The following is a 24,282-nucleotide window of genomic DNA, read 5'->3' as shown; positions in this document are numbered from 1 at the left end:
CATCATTTCCCATCAATTCACATTTGTCATCAAGTCAAAGGGTGGCTACTTTGAAGAATCTCAAATATAAAATATATTTTGATTTGTTTAACACTTTTTTTGTTTGTTTGCTACATGATTCCATCTGTGTTATTACATAGTTTTATATCTGCACTATTGTTCTACAATGTAGAAAAGAAGAACCATTGAATGAATAGGTGTGTCCAAACATTTGACTGGTACTGTAGTTCGATATAATATATAATATATGCCATTTAGCAGACGCTTTTATCCAAAGTGACTTACAGTCATGTGTGCATACATTCTACGTATGGGTGGTCCCGGGAATCGAACCCACTACCCTGGCGTTACAAGCGCCATGCTCTACCAACTGAGCTACAGAAGGACTGGTACTGTAGTTGTGCTCCCGAGTGACGCAGCAGTCTAAGGCACTGCATGTCAGTGCAAGAGGCGTTATTACAGTCATCGTAAATAAGAATTTGTCTGACTCACCTCGTTAAGTAAATAGGTAAATACAAAATGTGGAAAACTAAAGCAGCCCATCACCTATGGGTGCCAATATAGCGAAGATGGTTTCTTTGACATTTTGCTCGTTGTATAGTGTTATTATTAGACATAAAGGCTCATACATGCTTACAACACATTATGGAGTTTTACCAATTGTCACTGGTATGATGAATTGACAGTGATAACTAATCCGACACATGAGTTTTACTATGACCACCAGGGGGTGCTATGACACAAACTGATTTAATTTATAAGGTACTGAATTGCCATTTGATGAATTCCAGGAAGAAAAGGGACAGAGACCGTTTGACAAAATAGAGATAGTGTATTTAATATCTCTTGTCTGACAACTGGACATAGGGGCATATTTGGCGTATATTGGCTGTATTCTCAAGCTTTCTGTTTGGTGTCTCCGGTGGCCCCTTCCTCTTCAGAAGTGCTGTGTGTCTCCCAGCTGAGACAGGTGTCAGAGTCTGAGTCATCTGAGTCGTCCTCGCCCTGCTCCACCAGGGAGGCTGTCTTGGTCAGCATCACGTCCAAACTCCTGTAGGCCGTCGGGTCAAAGCTGGTCCTCCCAGACCTGATAGAGAGTGAGAGAGAGAGAAAGAAATGTGAATTTACTGCACAATTTAAAAGCATTACAGAGTATCACTGGCAGGGAGGTGGAATTATTTCAAACAATTCACACATTTTAATATATGAATGAAACAAACAACGATTATGAATTCAAACACAAATTTTCTTCTTATTCTGTACCTCCAGGCCTTGAGGTCCTGAGAGATGTTCTTGACCAGGCTCTTCCCTCTCACGGTGCCCATCCTGCGGATGTCAATGCCGGACATCAGGTCCTCTACGTACTGACCCAGGGAGATGGACTCTCTATACTGGGCTGACCAGTCCACTGGCTCCAGGACCTGCTCCAGGTACAAAGATATAAAAGACATTGTGGTCCTGTATAGTTGGTAGACCATGGCACTTGGCTGGGTTGGGAGTTCCAGGCCCCCCCCATATGTAAAATATACATAAATGTATACACAAATGACTGTAAATGCTTTGAATAGAAGTGTCTGCCAAAAGGCATATGGACAAAAACGGGTTGAAAAACCTTGAATCAACATTGTTTTCACGTCATTTGAAAACCCAAAATTCAATTTGATGACTTTGAATCTATGTGGAAAACTGATTGGATTTACAAAAATTAATCTGTACATAGCCCACCCAATCTACCTACCTCATCCCCATATTATTTTTATTTACTTTTTTGCAGACCAGTATTTCTACTTGGACTTCATCATGTAGAAATACTGACTTGCCTAGTTAAATAAAGTTTTTTTTATTTTTAAATCTGCACATCTATCACTCCAGTGTTAATCTGCTAAATTGTAATTACTATTGTAATTACTATGGCCTATTTATTGCCTTACCTCCTTACTCCATTTGCACAAACTGTATATAGATTTTTCTATTGTGTTATTGACAGCAACTTTTGTTTATTCCATGTGTAACTCTGCGTTGTTTGTGTCACACTGCTTTGCTTTATCTTGGACAGGTCGCAGTTGTAAATGAGAAGTTGTTCTCAACTGGCCTACCTGGTTAAATAAAGGTGTTCTCAACGGGCCTACCTGGTTAAATAAAGGTGTTCTCAACGGGCCTACCTGGTTAAATAAAGGTGTTCTCAACTGGCCTACCTGGTTAAATAAAGGTGTCTCAACTGGCCTACCTGGTTAAATAAAGGTGTTCTCAACTAGCCTACCTGGTTAAATAAAGGTGTTCTCAACTGGCCTACCTGGTTAAATCAAGGTGTTCTCAACTGGCCTACCTGGTTAAATCAAGGTGTTCTCAACTAGCCTACCTGGTTAAATAAAGGTGTTCTCAACTGGCCTACCTGGTTAAATAAAGGTGTTCTCAACTGGCCTACCTGGTTAAATAAAGGTGTTCTCAACTGGCCTACCTGGTTAAATAAAGGTGTTCTCAACTGGCCTACCTGGTTAAATAAAGGTGTTCTCAACTGGCCTACCTGGTTAAATAAAGGTGTTCTCAACTGGCCTACCTGGTTAAATAAAGGTGTTCTCAACTGGCCTACCTGGTTAAATAAAGGTGTTCTCAACTAGCCTACCTGGTTAAATCAAGGTGTTCTCAACTAGCCTACCTGGTTAAATCAAGGTGTTCTCAACTAGCCTACCTGGTTAAATCAAGGTGTTCTCAACTAGCCTACCTGGTTAAATCAAGGTGTTCTCAACTGGCCTACCTGGTTAAATAAAGGTGTTCTCAACTGGCCTACCTGGTTAAATCAAGGTGTTCTCAACTGGCCTACCTGGTTAAATAAAGGTGTTCTCAACTGGCCTACCTGGTTAAATCAAGGTGTTCTCAACTAGCCTACCTGGTTAAATCAAGGTGTTCTCAACTGGCCTACCTGGTTAAATCAAGGTGTTCTCAACTAGCCTACCTGGTTAAATCAAGGTGTTCTCAACTGGCCTACCTGGTTAAATAAAGGTGTTCTCAACTGGCCTACCTGGTTAAATAAAGGTGTTCTCAACTGGCCTACCTGGTTAAATAAAGGTGTTCTCAACTGGCCTACCTGGTTAAATAAAGGTGTTCTCAACTGGCCTACCTGGTTAAATAAAGGTGTTCTCAACTGGCCTACCTGGTTATATAAAGGTGTCCTCAACTGGCCTACCTGGTTAAATAAAGGTGTTCTCAACTGGCCTACCTGGTTAAATAAAGGTGTTCTCAACTGGCCTACCTGGTTAAATCAAGGTGTTCTCAACTAGCCTACCTGGTTAAATCAAGGTGTTCTCAACTGGCCTACCTGGTTAAATCAAGGTGTTCTCAACTAGCCTACCTGGTTAAATCAAGGTGTTCTCAACTGGCCTACCTGGTTAAATAAAGGTGTTCTCAACTGGCCTACCTGGTTAAATCAAGGTGTTCTCAACTGGCCTACCTGGTTAAATAAAGATGTTCTCAACTAGCCTACCTGGTTAAATAAAGGTGTTCTCAACTAGCCTACCTGGTTAAATAAAGGTGTTCTCAACTAGCCTACCTGGTTAAATAAAGGTCAAATAAAATAAATAAAAAAGAAGCAAACTGGCCTTCTTTAGACTAGTTGAGTATCTGGAGCATCAGCATTTCTGGGTTCGATTACAGGCTCAAAATAGCCAGAAACAAATAACTTTCTTCTGAAACTCATCAGATTATTCTTGTTCTGAGAAATGAAGGCTATTCAATGCGAGAAATTGCCAAGAAACTAAAGATCTCGTACCACGCTGTGTACCACTCCCTTCACAGAACAGCACACACTGGCCCTAACCAGAATAGAAAGAGGAGTGGGAGGCCCCGGTGCACAACTGAGCAAGAGGACAAGTACATTAGAGTGTCTAGTTGGAGAAACAGACGCCTCACAGGTCCTCAACTGGACGTTGAACTTACATCTGTGGGTTATTTCTTCTGGTCAAACAGAACAACATCTATTGATTAAAGAACAACAGACTGTTCGACTGAGGCTGAATGAGGATGATGAAAAGAGCAGAAGAGGCATTACCTTCTCAGCCTCTCTGTGCAGACGCCTCTCCCCCTTCAGGAAGTCAACGGGGCTTTTACTGCCATCTACATGTTTCTTCATCTCAGTGTGGACCTTGAATGAATCGATGCATTTAATTAGATATTGTAGCAGGATATACTTTAGCCAACATATTTTAGTGTTCTGTTGTTATGTGTCTTGTATGTAACACTTCATCAACACACATGAAGGATAAGGTAACAGTGGACGCAATATATCTAATACAGGTTTGATCCAGCTGCAACAAGATGATAATAAACAGTTGGGTTAATGTTATTTCAGCTAAATACTTTTTATAACTAACCCAAGATAGACCACAGCCTGTCGTTTCCAATGGGAGCAAATTAATCATAGTGGGCAGAACAAACAAGGAGATGGGGAGAGCCAAGCACGAGCTCGCGAGATCCTATTGGTGCGTTCTATCATGTATTTGCATATTTCTGTTAGGGAACGCCTACTCTGTGAAATGGGCGTGTGCAATAACTCAATTCCCCGTTGCACTCCTTCTAAAAAACACACTTTTTAAAAAACTTCAGCAAAAGAGTAAAGTGTACAAAACGCAGTCCACTCAGTTTATTACAGATTACGGAGATCAAATCTTCATTGATGAGAAAATGATGTCAGCCAAAAATCCATCTCTCTCCATCTACTTCCAGTGCCGGCCACCTTTCATCGCCAAATTAGGTAGTGAGTGGAAATGGCTACGGGATATTCACATTTCTACATCGGGTGAAATATCTATTTCTATATCCTCCCTATCTGTCTGGTTGTTCTATCTATTTCTATATCCTCCCTATCTGTCTGGTTGTTCTATCTATTTCTATATCCTCCCTATCTGTCTGGTTGTTCTATCTATTTCTATATCCTCCCTATCTGTCTGGTTGTTCTATCTATTTCTATATCCTCCCTATCTGTCTCGTTGTTCTATCTATTTCTATATCCTCCCTATCTGTCTCGTTCTCCTATCTATTTCTATATCCTCCCTATCTGTGCTTCAGCTCCACTATAAGGGTCAGAGTAGTGCAGAAGATGTCGCATGCTGAGGAAGTGAAGAAAGTGTGGGTGATAGATGGATCAAGAGTGAGGGATTCTGAGGGGATCCCTGTGAATAGTAGATCAGAACAGAGGGATCGGCCAATGAGTACCAGTCAAAAGTTTGGACACACCTACTCATTCCAGGGTTGTTCTTTTTCATAAAAATGTTTTTACGATTTTCTACATTGTAGAATAATAGTGAATATATCAAAACTAGGAAATAACACATATGGAATCATGTAGTAGCCAAAAAAGTGTTAAACAAATTAAAATATGTTATATTTTAGATTCTTCAAAGTAGCCACCCTTTGCCTTGATGACAGCTTTGCACTCTTGGCATTCTCTCAACCAGATTCATGAGGTAGTCACCTGGAATGCATTTGAATTAACAGGTGTGCCTTGTTAAAAGTTAAGTTGTGGAACTTCTTTCCTTCTTATTGCGTTTAGTTAAGCCAATCAGTTGTGTTGTGACAAGGTAGGGGTGGTAAACAGAAGATAGACCTATTTGGTAAAAGACCAAGTCCACATTATGGCAAGAACAGCTCAAATAAGCAAAGAGAAACGACAGTCCATCATTACTTTAAGACATGAAGGTCAGTCAATACGGAACATTTCAATAATTTAAGGAATTTCTTCAAGTCCAGTCGCAAAACACATCAAGCGCTATGATGAAACCGTCTCTCGTGAGGACCGCCACAGGAATGGAAGACCCAGAGTTCCCTCTGCTGCAGAGGATACGTTCATTAGAGTTAACTGTCTCTCGTGAGGACCGCCACAGGAATGGAAGACCCAGAGTTCCCTCTGCTGCAGAGGATACGTTCATTAGAGTTAACTGCACCTCATATTGCAGCCCAAATAAATGCTCCACAGAGGTAACTCTATCTTAATTAGATGCCAACAGCCGTTAACTCCAACGAAGAAGACTGTGTCAATGTGACTTCTACCTGCTACACAGAGCATGTTGTTTAGAGAGGAGCAGAGGGGGAGAGCATCTTTACTCTATTTTCCCTCAGTGGTACTTGGTACCTGTAGTACCTGTAGTACTTGGTACCTGTAGTACTTGGTACCTGTAGTACTTGGTACCTGTAGTACTTGGTACCTGTAGTACTTGGTATCTGTACTTTACTACATTTCTAAAGACAATGATGTACTTTTACTCTATACATTTCCCCTGACACCCAAAAGTATTCATTACACGTTGAATGCTTAGCAGGACAGGAAAATGGTACAATTCACACAGTTATCAAGAGGACATCCTTGGTCCGCCCTACTGCCTCTGATCTGGAGGACTCACTAAACACACATGCTTCCTTGTAAATAATGTCTGAGTGTTGGAGTGTGCCCCTGGCTATCTGTAAATTATGTCTGAGTGTCGGAGTGTGCCCCTGGCTATCTGTAAATAATGTCTCAGTGTTGGAGTGTGCCCCTGGCTATCTGTAAATAATGTCTGAGTGTTGGAGTGTGCCCCTGGCTATCTGTAAATAATGTCTGAGTGTTGGAGTGTGCCCCTGGCTATCTGTAAATGATGTCTGAGTGTTGGAGTGTGCCCCTGGCTATCTGTAAATAATGTCTGAGTGTTGGAGTGTGCCCCTGGCTATCTGTAAATAATGTCTGAGTGTTGGAGTGTGCCCCTGGCTATCTGTAAATAATGTCTGAGTGTTGGAGTGTGCCCCTGGCTATCTGTAAATAATGTCTGAGTGTTGGAGTGTGCCCCTGGCTATCTGTAAATGATGTCTGAGTGTTGGAGTGAGGCCCTGGCTATCTGTAAATTATGTCTGAGTGTTGGAGTGTGCCCCTGGCTATCTGTAAATAAATAAAAAATAAACACATTGTGCTGTCTGGTTTGCTTAATATAAGGAATTTTGAATTATTTTGATACTTAAGTATATTTAAAACAAAATACTTTTAGACTTTTACTCAAGTAGTATTTTACTTGTCATTTTCTATTAAGGGATCTTTACTTTTACTCAAGTATAACGATTGGGTACTTTTTGCACCACATCCCCTACTGTACCATATGCATCCATTATGTACAGCTTGGTTCCAGTTTTTACTAAGTGCTCTTAAATCCTTGCTAGTGGTACTACAGTACTACATAATTATCCTTTAACATGTTGCGTTTGTTTACATTGTGAACATAGTCAATGTAGCTAACTAGAGTTTTCTGGTAGATAGTAACTTCTTGACTTCATAACTCTTAGTAAAATAACCAATGGTGCCTATTGGAGGCCACAGCCAGTGGTGCCTATTGGAGGCCACAGCCAGTGGCCTCACTAATGCTCTTGTGGCTGAATGGAAGCAAGTCCCCGCAGCAATGTTCCAACATCTAGTGGAAAGCCTTCCCAGAAGAGTGGAGGCTGTTATAGCAGCAATGTTCCAACATCTAGTGGAAAGCCTTCCCAGAGGAGTGGAGGCTGTTATAGCAGCAATGTTCCAGCATCTAGTGGAAAGCCTTCCCAGAAGAGTGGAGGCTGTTATAGCAGCAATGTTCCAACATCTAGTGGAAAGCCTTCCCAGAAGAGTGGAGGCTGTTATAGCAGCAATGTTCCAACATCTAGTGGAAAGCCTTCCCAGAAGAGTGGAGGCTGTTATAGCAGCAATGTTCCAACATCTAGTGGAAAGCCTTCCCAGAGGAGTGGAGGCTGTTATAGCAGCAATGTTCCAACATCTAGTGGAAAGCCTTCCCAGAAGAGTGGAGGCTGTTATAGCAGCAATGTTCCAACATCTAGTGGAAAGCCTTCCCAGAAGGGCGGAGGCTGTTATAGCAGCAATGTTCCAACATCTAGTGGAAAGCCTTCCCAGAAGAGTGGAGGCTGTTATAGCAGCAATGTTCCAACATCTAGTGGAAAGCCTTCCCAGAAGAGTGGAGGCTGTTATAGCAGCAATGTTCCAACATCTAGTGGAAAGCCTTCCCAGAGGAGTGGAGGCTGTTATAGCAGCAATGTTCCAACATCTAGTGGAAAGCCTTCCCAGAAGAGTGGAGGCTGTTATAGCAGCAATGTTCCAACATCTAGTGGAAAGCCTTCCCAGAAGAGTGGAGGTTGTTATAGCAGCAATGTTCCTACCTCTAGTAGAAAGCCTTCCCAGAAGAGTGGAGGCTGTTATAGTAGCAATGTTCCAACATCTAGCGGAAAGCCTTCCCAGAAGAATGGAGGCTGTTATAGCAGTAGGGGCGACATACTCCATATTAATGCCCATGATTTTGGAATGAGATATTCGACGAGGAGGTGTCCACATACGTTTTGTCATGTCGTGTAGATAGAGAGTGGAAACATTTCTAAAAACATTGCACATTATGAGGTATTGTGTCAGTGAATGCCAGTGAACAAAATGTTTAATTTAATAAATTTTAAATTCAGACTAACACAGACTAAATGGGTGTGAATACTAAAATTGATTAAATTAAAAATGTTGTGTCACTGACTTACACACAATACCCCATAATGTCAAGGTGGAATTATGATTTCAGACATTTTTACAAATTCATTAAAAGTATTCAACTCCTTTGTTGTTGCAAGGCTAAATAAGTTCAGGAGTAAAATGTGCTTAACAAGTCACATGGACTCACTCTGTGTGCAATAATTGTGTTTAACTTTATTTTTTAATGACTACCTCATCCCTGTACTCCACAAATACAATTAACATTACGGTCCCTCAATCGAGCAGTGAATTTCAAACCCAGATTCAACCACAAAGACCATGGAGGTTTTCCAATGCCTCACAAAGAAGGGCACCTATTGGTAGATGGGTAAAAATACAAATCAGACATTGACTATCCCTTTGAGCAGGGTGAAGTTATTAATTACACTTTGGGTGGTGTATCAATACACCCAGGCACTACAAAGACACAGGCGTCCTTCCTAACTCAGTTGCCGGAGAGGAAGGAAACTGCTCAGGGATTTCACCATGAGGCCAATGGTGACTTTAAAACAGTTACAGAGTTTAATGGCTGTGATGGGAGAAAACTGAGGATGGATCAACATCATTGTAGTTACTCCACGATACTAACCTAAATAACAGAGTTTAATGGCTGTGATAGGAGAAAACTGAGGATGGATCAACAACATTGTAGTTACTCCACAATACTAACCTAATTAACAGAGTTTAATGGCTGTGACGGGAGAAAACTGAGGACGGATCAACAACATTGTAGTTACTCCATGATACTAAACCAATTACAGAGTAAACACAAATATATATTGGTTATATGATTCCATATGTGTTATTTCATAGTTTTGATGTCTTAAATATTATTTTACAATGTAGACAATAGTAAAAATAAAGAAAACCCCTTGAATGAGTAACTGTTTCCAAACTTTTGACTGGTACTGTACATCCTGTAGGATCCGAATAAAACAAATATTCCTGTAATGAACTTGTTTTTATCCTCACCTTCTGGGGAGCGCTGAGCTCGTCCATGCCATCCTGGAGGCAACGGCACCTCATGGAGCACTCCGTGTGGACCTTCGTGACCATGTGGCTCACCTTCCTCTGGATCTCCCAGATCAGACTGTCCCCCAGCTTCTTCAGGAAAGCCTCAATGTCCTTAGAGGATGAGAGGAGGTCCTGCTTCTGGCAAACCAAACCCTACAGAGAGAGATACAGAGATGGGACAGTTCAACATAGAGACTCTAATCCTAACACTTAGAGGACGAGAGGAGGTCCTGCTTCTGGCCAACCAAACCCTACAGAGTAACACAGAGAGGACTGTCAGCTAATCTCTGATTTACACTGGGTCGTATTCATTAGTGCACACCGTAGCAAAACGTTTCGGAACGGAAAATTATTTAATTTTCTTCAACCTGATTTCTACGACCCTGATACGATCCATTTCTGTTTGAAGAAATCTATTAAATCCAATCCAATTTTGGCACGTGTGTCAAATACAACAGGTGTAGACTTTACCGTGAAATGCTTACTAACAAGCCCTTACACAACAATGCAGAGTTAAAAAGTAAGAACAATTTGCACAAAAAAAGGAAATAGTAAAACAATAAAATACACAACTATATACAGGAAGTACCAGGTAGTAATGAGACTATATACAGGAAGTACCAGGTAGTAATGAGACTATAAACAGGAAGTACCAGGTAGTAATGAGCCTATATACAGGAAGTACCAGGTAGTAATGAGACTATATACAGGAAGTACCAGGTAGTAATGAGGCCATATACAGGACGTACCAGGTAGTAATGAGACTATATACAGGAAGTACCAGGTAGTAATGAGACTATAAACAGGAAGTACCAGGTAGTAATGAGACTATATACAGGAAGTACCAGGTAGCAATGAGGCCATATACAGGAAGTACCAGGTAGTAATGAGGCCATATACAGGACGTACCAGGTAGTAATGAGGCTATATACAGGAAGTACCAGGTAGTAATGAGACTATATACAGGAAGTACCAGGTAGTAATGAGGCTATATACAGGAAGTACCAGGTAGTAATGAGACTATATACAGGAAGTACCAGGTAGTAATGAGGCTATATACAGGAAGTACCAGGTAGTAATGAGACTATATACAGGAAGCACCAGGTAGCAATGAGGCCATATACAGGAAGTACCAGGTAGTAATGAGGCCATATACAGGACGTACCAGGTAGTAATGAGGCTATATACAGGAAGTACCAGGTAGTAATGAGACTATAAACAGGAAGTACCAGGTAGTAATGAGGCTATATACAGGAAGTACCAGGTAGTAATGAGACTATATACAGGAAGTACCAGGTAGTAATGAGGCTATATACAGGAAGTACCAGGTAGTAATGAGACTATATACAGGAAGTACCAGGTAGTAATGAGGCTATATACAGGAAGTACCAGGTAGTAATGAGACTATATACAGGAAGCACCAGGTAGCAATGAGGCCATATACAGGAAGTACCAGGTAGTAATGAGGCCATATACAGGACGTACCAGGTAGTAATGAGGCTATATACAGGAAGTACCAGGTAGTAATGAGGCTATATACAGGAAGTACCAGGTAGTAATGAGACTATAAACAGGAAGTACCAGGTAGTAATGAGGCCATATACAGGACGTACCAGGTAGTAATGAGGCTATATACAGGAAGTACCAGGTAGTAATGAGACTATAAACAGGAAGTACCAGGTAGTAATGAGGCCATATACAGGACGTACCAGGTAGTAATGAGACTATATACAGGAAGTACCAGGTAGTAATGAGCCTATATACAGGAAGTACCAGGTAGTAATGAGACTATATACAGGAAGTACCAGGTAGTAATGAGGCTATATACAGGAAGTACCAGGTAGTAATGAGGCTATATACAGGACATACCAGGTAGTAATGAGACTATATAAAGGACGTACCAGGTAGTAATGAGGCTATATACAGGAAGTACCAGGTAGTAATGAGACTATATACAGGAAGCACCAGGTAGCAATGAGGCCATATACAGGAAGTACCAGGTAGTAATGAGGCCATATACAGGACGTACCAGGTAGTAATGAGGCTATATACAGGAAGTACCAGGTAGTAATGAGGCTATATACAGGAAGTACCAGGTAGTAATGAGACTATAAACAGGAAGTACCAGGTAGTAATGAGGCCATATACAGGACGTACCAGGTAGTAATGAGGCTATATACAGGAAGTACCAGGTAGTAATGAGACTATAAACAGGAAGTACCAGGTAGTAATGAGGCCATATACAGGATGTACCAGGTAGTAATGAGACTATATACAGGAAGTACCAGGTAGTAATGAGCCTATATACAGGAAGTACCAGGTAGTAATGAGGCTATATACAGGACGTACCAGGTAATAATGAGGCTATATACAGGACGTACCAGGTAGTAATGAGGCCATATACAGGAAGCACCAGTACTGAATCAATGTGCAGGGTACCAGGTAGTAATGAGACTATATACAGGACGTACCAGGTAGTAATGAGACTATATACAGGAAGTACCAGGTAGTAATGAGGCTATATACAGGACATACCAGGTAGTAATGAGACTATAAACAGGAAGTACCAGGTAGTAATGAGGCCATATACAGGACGTACCAGGTAGTAATGAGGCTATATACAGGAAGTACCAGGTAGTAATGAGGCTATATACAGAAAGTACCAGGTAGAAATGAGGCTATATACAGGACATATCAGGTAGTAATGAGGCTATATACAGGAAGTACCAGTACTGAATCAATGTGCAGGGTACCAGGTAGTAATGAGGCTATATACAGGAAGTACCAGTACTGAATCAATGTGCAGGATACCAGGTAGTAAAGAGGCTATATACAGTAGAAGTTGGAAGTTTACATACACTTACTTAGGTTGTCATTAAAACTCCTTTTTCAACCTCTCCACAAATTTCTTGTAAACAAACTATAGTTTTGGCAAGTCGTTTAGGACATCTTTTTTTGTGCAGACAGAAGTCATTTTTCCAACAATTGTTTCCAGACAGATTATTTAACTTATAATTCACTGTCTCACTATTCCAGTGGGTCAGAAGTTTACATACACTAAGTTGACTCTGCCTTTTAAACAGCTTGGAAAATTCCAGAAAATGATGTCATGGCTTTAGAAGCTTCTAATTTACATCATTTTAGTCAATTGGAGATGTACCTGTGGATGTATTTCAAGGCCTACCTTCAAACTCAGTGCCTCTTTGCTTGACATCATGGGAAAATCAAAAGAAATCAGCCAAGAACTGTGAACCAGACTTGTAGACCTCTACAAGTCTGGTTCATCCTTGGGAGCAATTTCCAAATGCCTGAAGGTACCACATTCATCTGTACAAATAATAGTTTGCAAGTATAAACACCATGGGACCACGCAGCCGTCATACCGCTCAGGAAGGAGACGCGTTCTGTCTCCTAGAGATTAACATACTTTGGTGTGAAAGGTGCAAATCAATCCCCGAACAACAGCAGAGGACCTTGCAAAGATGCTGGAGGAAACAGGTACAAAAGTATCTATAGCCACAGTAAAACGAGTCCTGTATCGACATAACCTGAAAGGCTGCTCAACAAGTAAGAAGCCACTGCTCCAAAACCGCCATAAAAAATCCAGACTACGGTTTGCAACGGCACATGGGGACAAAGATCATACTTTTTGGAGAAATGTGCTCTGGTCTGATGAAACAAAAATAGAACTGTTTGGCCATAATGACCATCGTAATGTTTGGAGGAAAAAGGGGATTTGCAAGCAGAAGAACACCATCCCAAACCGTGAAGCACGGGGGTGGCAACATCATGTTGTGGGGGTGCTTTGCTGCAGGAGGGACTGGTGCACTTCACAAAATAGATGGCGTCATGTGGGAGGGAACTGCATTGTTGGTTAAGGGCTTGTGAGTAAGCACTTCACTGTAAGATCTACTGTTGTATTCGGCGCATATGACTAATACAATTTGATTGGATTTTGTTGTAAAAACTTTTGACGGGTAGAGTGTCCTCTCTTATAGAAACTTCTTGGTAACATACAATTTCCTAATACATTATAAAGAATTCAAATCTATATGCAAAGCAATACCCTCAGGGCACTCACTCAATTAATGAAATCTCATTGGTGTTTTGTCCCCTGCTGGATAAACAAATGTAATAATGCATTCTTAAGGTAACTTTAACTCAAAAGAATAAGATCTCTCCAACATGGAAATTCTTCTGGAATGCAAATATTACTGATACTGAATGGAAGAAAGCTTGGTTGCTCCCTCACAGATTCTGTATTACTGACATTGAATGGAGAAAACTTGGTTGCTCCCTGACACATTCTGTATTACTGACATTGAATGGAGAAAACTTGGTTGCTCCCTCACAAATTCTGTATGTCAATTAAAGTACCATCAATTCACTTTAAAATATTGCACAAAATATACCCTTGCAATACCTTGTCTAAATTCATGGAATTGGAGGACATATGCCTTTTCTGTGATAAAGAAGAAACTATTATACACATGTTTTATAAGTGTGACTTTATGAATGTAAAGCTATTTTGAAGTTAAGTATCTACATGTTTTATTTAATTAATTAAAAAACATTCAAATGAAAACAATACTACTGAAATAGTAATTCATATCTTCATTCTCTCTGGTAGATTTTATATACACAAATATTTGAAATCTGTCCCCAAATGCAATATATTTTTACTTGAAATCCAATATTTAATCAAATCTCTAGAATTAATCAATAAAAAAAACCCACTGTATTCTTACAACTATCACAGGTTTCCATCTCAGATGCACACTCCACACTGCCCTTTCCCACCTGGACAAAAAGAACACCTGTGTGAGAATGCTATTCATTGACTACAGCTCAGCATTCTACACCATAGTGCCCTCAAAGCTCATCACTAAGCTAAGGACCCTGAGACCAAACACCTCCCTCTGCAACTGGAACCTGGACTTCCTGACGGGCTGCCACCAGGTGTAAAAGGTAGGTAACAATACGTCCACCACGCTGATCCTCAACACGGGGCCCCTCAGGGGTGTGTGCTCAGTCCCCTCCTGTACTCCCTGTTCGTGAAGAGGGCACGACAAAGCCTATTCCCCCTCAGGAGACTGAAAAGGTTTGGCACGGGTCCTAAGATCCTCAAAACGTTCTACAGCTGCACCATCAAGAGCATCCTGACTGGTTGTATCACTGCCTGGTATGGCAACTGCTCGACCTCCGACCGCAAGGCACTTCAGAGGGTAGTGCGTATGGCCCAATACATCACTGGGGCCAAGCTTCCTGCCATCCTGGACCTCAATACCAGGCGGTGTCAGAGGAAGGCCCTAAAAATGGTCAAAGACTCTTCTCTCTGCTACCGCACGGCAAGCAGTACCGGAGCTTCAAGTCTAGGTCCAAGAGGCTTCTCAACAGCCTCTACCCCCAAGACGTAAGACTCCTGGACAATTAATCAAATGGCTACCCAGATTATTTGCATTACTTATCTATTTTTTACTTTAACACTTCTTTTTTCTTAAAACTGCATTGTTTGTTAAGGGCCTGTAAGTAAGCATTTCACTGTTGTATACGGCTCATGTGACAAATAACATTTGATTTGTACATTTTTAAACCCTGATTTTATTTTATAACGCACATAGCACTATATATGCCATTTAGCAGACGCTTTTATCCAAAGCGACTTACAGTCATGTGTGCATACATTCTACGTATGGGTGGTCCCGGGAATCGAACCCACTACCCTGGCGTTACAAGCGCCATGCTCTACCAACTGAGCTACAGAAGGACCACCATTTTATTTTAGGTACTTTATCTTTTGTAATTCAATTCATGTGTAGTGTTTTATTTCAATTTTACTTCAATGTTATTTTATGTTTGTTCAGAGAAAAGATGTGTTTTATTGTTGTCAAATGTAATAACAAAATACATCATATGAAATGCAACTGAATGAAACGTAGCATCGTCTATATCCTAATATTTTCAGTAGCATAGGATTTGTCTCTCGTTACTGCGTCCTCCTTAAACGTGACAAGCCAATGACAAGCCAATCAGGATTGTCATATAAAAAAAGAGACCTACCTCAATGCATTTTTTGTTTGCTTCATGTTTGTCCAGCAGACTCTTCATCTGTTTGGCGAAGCCCTCCTTTCTCTGCTCGTACACATCAAATAGCTTAGACACTGCATGGCTGCTGTGGTGGCCAAACAGTTTACATCCTGCGCAGATCAACGTGTTATCCTGCAGACACACCTGGAAAGGACAACAAACGTTTACACTTGAGTCATTTATCAGCGGCTCTCATCCGGAGTGACTTACAGTTAGTAGTGTTTTATATATAAATAGGTAGTGTTTATATCTAGGTATTGTTATATAGAGGTAGTGTTATATATATATAGGTTATGTTATTTATATATATATATATATATAGAGGTAGTGTTTTATATAGAGGAGGTGTTTTATATATATATATATATATATATAGAACGCTACCTGCCCGATGCATAGTGACAACTGTAAAGTTTGGTGGAGGAGGAATAATGGTCTGGGGCTGTTTTTCATGGTTTGGGCTAAGCCCCTTAGTTCCAGTGAAGGGAAATCTTACCGCTACAGCATACATTGTAAACGATTCTGTGCTTCCAACTTTGTGGCAACAATTTGGGGAAGGCCCTTTCCTGTTTCGGCATGACAATGCCCCTGTGCACAAAGCAAGGTCCATACAGAAATGGTTTTTCGAGATCGGTGTGGAAGTACTTGACTGGCCTGCACAGAGCCCTGACCTCAAACACATCGAACACCTTTGGGATGAATTGGAATGCCGACTGTGAGCCAAGAGGCCTAATCGCCCAACATCAGTGCCCAACCGCACTAATGCTCTTGTGGCTGAATGGAAGCAGGTCTCCACAGCAGTGTTCCAATATCTAGTGGAAAGTCTTCCCAGAAGAGTGGAGGCTGTTATAGCAGCAAAGGGGTAACCAACTCCATATTAATGTCCATGACTTTGGAATGAGACGTTCAATGAGCAGACGTTTGGCCATGTAGTGTACTGTATATATAGAGGCAGCCTATATGGTGGTCTTGATCAGAGCATTGTGTTCTCATACAATAGAAAATATGGTATAGTCCCAAATGACACCATTCCCTATGTGGGCCCTATGAGCCCTGGTCAGATGTAGTGCATTATACAGGGAATTAGTGTTGACTGAGAACACATTCTCATTTACAGCAATAACCTGGGGAATAGCTACAGGAGAGAAGAGGGGAAATGAATGAGTCAATTGTAAAGCTGGGGATGATTAGATGGCCATGATGGTATGAGGGCCAGATTGGGAATTTAGCCAGGACACCGGGGTTAACACCCTTACTCTTACGAGACATTTGGATGAATGTGAAAAACTAAACATACCAGATTCATGATTTCATTATGATCAGGGCACATGAATTCCTTCAGAGCTTGCTGCTTAGCCTCGTTACTCTCTGTCCTTTCTTTCAATATCGCCACGACGTTCTCAACAAACATGTTCCTCTTCAACCCATTGAGTCCCTTGTCAGGTAAGATGTTCACCTACAATAGACAGGTTGTGTGGTTACAATCATATCTTACAACACAGTGATTTGATTTGGCCAAATGTGTAGGTTGTCAGATACCTACCGTATGACCAAGGAAAGGGGGTGTTTACAGAGGATACTGGAGTAGGCAACAACAGGCATTATGGCAACACACATTATGGCATTACTTTTTTACCAATATTAGTGCACGATACTGGAACTATGGTACCATTTGGAAGAATAGAGAGAGCAGCTTGTCGTACCTTTCTACACATGGGGCAGATGAACTTGTCCTGGGGCTTGTTGCAGTTCTGGGCGATGAGGGTCTGGTGAATACACTTCTTGCAATAGTTATGACTACAACACAACTCTATAACAGGTGGACTGAAGACGTCTAAACACACGGGACAGCTCAGCTCTTTACCTAGTTGGACTTCCATTCTCAACACTGCTAACAGATACCTGTCCAGGCTGAAGCTTCAGGATGATCTGAGGAGAGGACAGGTGCATTCCTAGTAGTATGGTACCTGAAGGTTCCGGAACACGCCTGTCACTCATTGTGAGCACTTAGCCACATTATGATTATAGAATCCATAGAATTATAGAATTCAATTATTTACTCGTTCTAATTCTATTGAAAGATGAAGATAATGGTTTCCTAGCAACACACCATTATCTAGATATTTTGCCAGGGGTTAGACATTAGACAGCTTCTATAATATATATATAATATATATGCCATTTAGCAGACGCTTTTATCCAAAGCGACTTACAGTCATGTGTGCATACATTCTACGTATGGGTGGTCCCGGGATCGAACCCACTACCCTGGCGTTACAAGTGCCATGCTCTACCAACTGAGCTACAGATGGACCATCTATCTCAAGGCCATCAGACCGTTAAACAGCCATCACTAACATTGAGTGGCTGCTGCCAACATACTGACTCAAATCTCTAACCACTTTAATAATTTAAAAAATGATGTAATAAATGTATCACTAGTCACTTTAAACAATGCCACTTTATATAATGTTTACATACCCTACATTACTCATCTCATATGTATATACTGTACTCTATATCATCTACTGCATCTTGCCTATGCCATTCGGCCATCGCTCATCCATATATTTATATGTACATATTCTTATTCATTCCTTTACACTTGTGTGTATATAGGTAGTTGTTGTGAAATTGTTAAGATTACTTGTTAGATATTACTGTGCGGTCGGAACTAGAAGCACAAACATTTCGCTACACTCACATTAACATCTGCTAACCATGTGTATGTGACCAATAACATCTGCTAACCACACGTATGTGACCAATAACATCTGCTAACCCTGTGTATGTGACCAATAACATCTGCTAACCACGTGTATGTGACCAATAACATCTGCTAACCATGTGTATGTGATCAATAACATCTGCTAACCATGTGTATGTGACCAATAACATCTGCTAACCATGTGTATGTGACCAATAACATCTGCTAACCATGTGTATGTGACCAATAACATCTGCTAACCACACGTATGTGACCAATAACATCTGCTAACCCATGTGTATGTGACCAATAACATCTGATAACCATGTGTATGTGACCAATAACATCTGATAACCATGTGTATGTGACCAATAACATCTGCTAACCATGTGTATGTGACCAATAACATCTGCTAACCACGTGTATGTGACCAATAACATCTGCTAACCATGTGTATGTGACCAATAACATCTGCTAACCATGTGACCAATAACATCTGCTAACCATGTGTATGTGACCAATAACATCTGCTAACCATGTGTATGTGACCAATAACATCTGCTAACCATGTGTATGTGACCAATAACATCTGCTAACCATGTGTATGTGACCAATAACATCTGCTAACCATGTGTATGTGACCAATAACATCTGCTAACCATGTGTATGTGACCAATAACATCTGTTAACCATGTGTATGTGACCAATAACATCTGCTAACCACGTGTATGTGACCAATAACATCTGCTAACCATGTGTATGTGACCAATAACATCTGCTAACCACGTGTATGTGACCAATAACATCTGCTAACCATGTGTATGTGACCAATAACATCTGCTAACCATGTGTATGTGACCAATAACATCTACTAACCATGTGTATGTGACCAATAACATCTGCTAACCCATGTGTATGTGACCAATAACATCTGCTAACCATGTGTATGTGACCAATAACATCTACTAACCATGTGTATGTGACCAATAACATCTGTTAACCATGTGTATGTGACCAATAACATCTACTAACCATGTGTATGTGACCAATAACATCTGTTAACCATGTGTATGTGACCAATAACATCTACTAACCATGTGTATGTGACCAATAACATCTACTAACCATGTGTATGTGACCAATAACATCTGCTAACCATGTGTATGTGACCAATAACATCTGTTAACCATGTGTATGTGACCAATAACATCTACTAACCATGTGTATGTGACCAATAACATCTGATAACCATGTGTATGTGACCAATAACATCTGTTAACCATGTGTATGTGACCAATAACATCTGCTAACCATGTGACCAATAACATCTGATAACCATGTGCATGTGACCAATAACATCTGCTAACCATGTGTATGTGACCAATAACATCTGCTAACCATGTGACCAATAACATCTGATAACCATGTGCATGTGACCAATAACATCTGCTAACCCATGTGTATGTGACCAATAACATCTGCTAACCATGTGTATGTGACCAATAACATCTACTAAACATGTGTATGTGACCAATAACATCTGCTAACCATGTGTATGTGACCAATAACATCTGCTAACCACGTGCATGTGACCAATAACATCTACTAAACATGTGTATGTGACCAATAACATCTGCTGACCATGTGACCAATAACATCTGCTAACCATGTGACCAATAACATCTGCTTACCATGTGACCAACAACATCTGTTAACCATGTGACCAATAACATCTGTTAACCATGCGACCAATAACATCTGTTAACCATGTGACCAATAACATCTGCTGACCATGTGTATGTGACCAATAACATCTGCTAACCATGTGTATGTAACCAATAACAACTGCTAACCATGTGTATGTGACAAATAACATCTGCTAACCATGTGTATGTGACCAATAACATCTGCTAACCATGTGTATGTGACCAATAACATCTGCTAACCACGTGTATGTGACCAATAACATCTGCTAACCATGTGTATGTGACCAATAACATCTGCTAACCATGTGTATGTGACCAATAACATCTGCTAACCATGTGTATGTGACCAATAACATCTGCTAACCACGTGTATGTGACCAATAACATCTGTTAACCATGTGTATGTGACCAATAACATCTGCTAACCATGTGTATGTGACCAATAACATCTGCTAACCATGTGTATGTGACCAATAACATCTGCTAACCCATGTGTATGTGACCAATAACATCTGCTAACCACACGTATGTGACCAATAACATCTGATAACCATGTGTATGTGACCAATAACATCTGCTAACCATGTGTATGTGACCAATAACATCTGTTAACCATGTGTATGTGACCAATAACATCTGCTAACCACACGTATGTGACCAATAACATCTGCTAACCATGTGTATGTGACCAATAACATCTGCTAACCACGTGCATGTGACCAATAACATCTGCTAACCACGTGCATGTGACCAATAACATCTGCTAACCACGTGTATGTGACCAATAACATCTGCTAACCATGTGTATGTGATCAATAACATCTGCTAACCATGTGTATGTGACCAATAACATCTGCTAACCATGTGTATGTGACCAATAACATCTGCTAACCATGTGTATGTGACCAATAACATCTGCTAACCATGTGTATGTGACCAATAACATCTGCTAACCGTGTGTATGTGACCAATAACATTTGATTTGATTTTTGACTGTACTTATGTGTCCACCCAATGGAACCCTATTCCCTAAGTAGTGCACTACAATTGGGCCACAACGAAGCCTATTTTTAATACAATCAGTGTGAAATAATTTGAGTCCACACGCAGCATCACATGTTAAGCACATTTAATGTATTTATAACGAATGTAAGAATGAAAGAATTGTGCTTCTTGAACAGTAAAACGTTGCTACAACGTACATCTGAAATCACCATCCCTTTAATGGAGCTGCAGCTCCCGTCCCTTTAATGGAGCTGCAGCTCCCGTCCCTTTAATGGAGCTGCAGCTCCCGTCCCTTTAATGGAGTGCCTTTAATGGAGCTGCAGCTCCCGTCCCTTTAATGGAGCTGCAGCTCCCATCCCTTTAATGGAGCTGCAGCTCCCGTCCCTTTAATGGAGCTGCAGCTCCCATCCCTTTAATGGAGCTGCAGCTCCGTCCCTTTAATGGAGCTGCAGCTCCCGTCCCTTTAATGGAGCTGCAGCTCCCGTCCCTTTAATGGAGTGCCTTTAATGGAGCTGCAGCTCCCGTCCCTTTAATGGAGCTGCAGCTCCTGTCCCTTTAAACTGGAGTTTACGTCCCTTAGTTAAACTGGAGTTTACGTCCCTTAGTTAAACTGGAGTTTCCTTTTTTTGCCACCGGCCCATCAAACAGACCTACATTACGTTGACAAAGTGTTGTCTTTACATTGACAAAGTGTTGTCTTTACATTGACAAAGTGTTGTCTTTACATTGACAAAGTGTTGTCTTTACATTGACAAAGTGTTGTCTTTACATTGACAAAGTGTGGTCTTTACATTGACAAAGTGTGGTCTTTACATTGTCTCCTGGGCCTGCATCCGAAATGGCACCCTATTCCATATATAGTACACTACTTTAGACCCAAAGGGAATAGTAGTGCACTATAAAGGGAGAAGGGTGCCATTTGGGACACCAGTCCAGTAAGTGAGGTCAGAGTAGTCTTAGCGGCTACGGTGTTCAACAATCTACAGTGTTTCCTTTAGAGACGACAGTACAGATCCCCATATCAGGCCATTATAGTAGTTAACCAATAAACACAGTGACATTATAGATCCCCATATCAGACCATTATAGTAGTTAACTAATAAACACAGTAACATTATAGATCCCCATATCAGGCCATTATAGTAGTTAACCAATAAACACAGTAACATTATAGATCCCCATATCAGGCCATTATAGTAGTTAACTAATAAACACAGTAACATTATAGATCCCCATATCAGGCCATTATAGTAGTTAACTAATAAACACAGTAACATTATAGATCCCCATATCAGGCCATTATAGTAGTTAACCAATAAACACAGTGACATTATAGATCCCCATATCAGGCCATTATAGTAGTTAACCAATAAACACAGTAACATTATAGATCCCCATATCAGGCCATTATAGTAGTTAACCAATAAACACAGTGACATTATAGATCCCCATATCAGGCCATTATAGTAGTTAACCAATAAACACAGTGACATTATAGATCCCCATATCAGGCCATTATAGTAGTTAACCAATAAACACAGTGACAGTACAGATCCCCATATCAGACCATTATAGTAGTTAACCAATAAACACAGTGACATTATAGATCCCCATATCAGGCCATTATAGTAGTTAACCAATAAACACAGTGACATTATAGATCCCCATATCAGGCCATTATAGTAGTTAACCAATAAACACAGTGACATTATAGATCCCCATATCAGGCCATTATAGTAGTTAACCAATAAACACAGTGACATTATAGATCCCCATATCAGACCATTATAGTAGTTAACCAATAAACACAGTGACATTATAGATCCCCATATCAGGCCATTATAGTAGTTAACCAATAAACACAGTAACATTATAGATCCCCATATCAGACCATTATAGTAGTTAACCAATAAACACAGTGACATTATAGATCCCCATATCAGACCATTATAGTAGTTAACTAATAAACACAGTAACATTATAGATCCCCATATCAGGCCATTATAGTAGTTAACCAATAAACACAGTGACATTATAGATCCCCATATCAGGCCATTATAGTAGTTAACCAATAAACACAGTGACATTATAGATCCCCATATCAGGCCATTATAGTAGTTAACCAATAAACACAGTGACATTATAGATCCCCATATCAGGCCATTATAGTAGTTAACTAATAAACACAGTGACATTATAGATCCCCATATCAGGCCATTATAGTAGTTAACTAATAAACACAGTGACATTATAGATCCCCATATCAGGCCATTATAGTAGTTAACTAATAAACACAGTAACATTATAGATCCCCATATCAGGCCATTATAGTAGTTAACTAATAAACACAGTAACATTATAGATCCCCATATCAGGCCATTATAGTAGTTAACTAATAAACACAGTAACATTATAGATCCCCATATCAGGCCATTATAGTAGTTAACCAATAAACACAGTAACATTATAGATCCCCATATCAGGCCATTATAGTAGTTAACTAATAAACACAGTGACATTACAGATCCCCATATCAGGCAGGCCATTATAGTAGTTAACCAATAAACACAGTGACATTATAGATCCCCATATCAGGCCATTATAGTAGTTAACCAATAAACACAGTAACATTATAGATCCCCATATCAGGCCATTATAGTAGTTAACCAATAAACACAGTAACATTATAGATCCCCATATCAGGCCATTATAGTAGTTAACCAATAAACACAGTAACATTATAGATCCCCATATCAGGCCATTATAGTAGTTAACCAATAAACACAGTAACATTATAGATCCCCATATCAGACCATTATAGTAGTTAACCAATAAACACAGTGACATTATAGATCCCCATATCAGGCCATTATAGTAGTTAACTAATAAACACAGTAACATTATAGATCCCCATATCAGGCCATTATAGTAGTTAACCAATAAACACAGTGACATTATAGATCCCCATATCAGGCCATTATGGTAGTTAACCAATAAACACAGTGACATTATAGATCCCCATATCAGGCCATTATAGTAGTTAACCAATAAACACAGTGACATTATAGATCCCCATATCAGACCATTATAGTAGTTAACCAATAAACACAGTAACATTATAGATCCCCATATCAGGCCATTATAGTAGTTAACCAATAAACACAGTGACATTATAGATCCCCATATCAGACCATTATAGTAGTTAACCAATAAACACAGTAACATTATAGATCCCCATATCAGGC

At 40.2% G+C, this 24,282-nt stretch overlaps 1 protein-coding gene across 1 annotated transcript; it reads right to left on the bottom strand.

The window, feature by feature from the left end:
* Nucleotides 1–863: 863 nt before the first annotated feature.
* Nucleotides 864–17,560, bottom strand: LOC118379496 (tripartite motif-containing protein 59-like). Its single transcript, XM_035766515.2, has 6 exons — nucleotides 16,917–17,560; nucleotides 15,593–15,763; nucleotides 9,491–9,685; nucleotides 4,046–4,138; nucleotides 1,264–1,421; nucleotides 864–1,087 (listed from the first exon to the last, which is right to left on the bottom strand). Exons 1-6 carry the CDS (start codon nucleotides 17,028–17,030, stop codon nucleotides 898–900), a joined length of 921 nt encoding a protein of 306 aa, XP_035622408.1. The 5' UTR covers nucleotides 17,031–17,560; the 3' UTR covers nucleotides 864–897.
* Nucleotides 17,561–24,282: the final 6,722 nt, after the last annotated feature.

Source organism: Oncorhynchus keta, chromosome 21 (genome assembly GCF_023373465.1).
Source record: "Oncorhynchus keta strain PuntledgeMale-10-30-2019 chromosome 21, Oket_V2, whole genome shotgun sequence".
In the NCBI taxonomy this organism is placed as follows: Eukaryota; Metazoa; Chordata; class Actinopteri; order Salmoniformes; family Salmonidae; genus Oncorhynchus; species Oncorhynchus keta.
This window is presented reverse-complemented; position numbering and strand designations above follow the sequence as displayed.

What these genes read in the sequence shown, in the direction of transcription:
- LOC118379496 (XM_035766515.2), bottom strand. Translation starts at nt 17,030, where the DNA reads ATGTTTGTTGAGAACGTCGTGGCGATATTGAAAGAAAGGACAGAGAGT. An exon ending in CAAACAAAAAATGCATTGAG is followed by an intron (nt 9,686 to 15,592) that starts GTAGGTCTCTTT and finishes CTCTCTCTGTAG; the next exon opens with GGTTTGGTTTGCCAGAAGCA. An exon ending in CAGGACCTCAAGGCCTGGAG is followed by an intron (nt 1,088 to 1,263) that starts GTACAGAATAAG and finishes ACTCTCTATCAG; the next exon opens with GTCTGGGAGGACCAGCTTTG.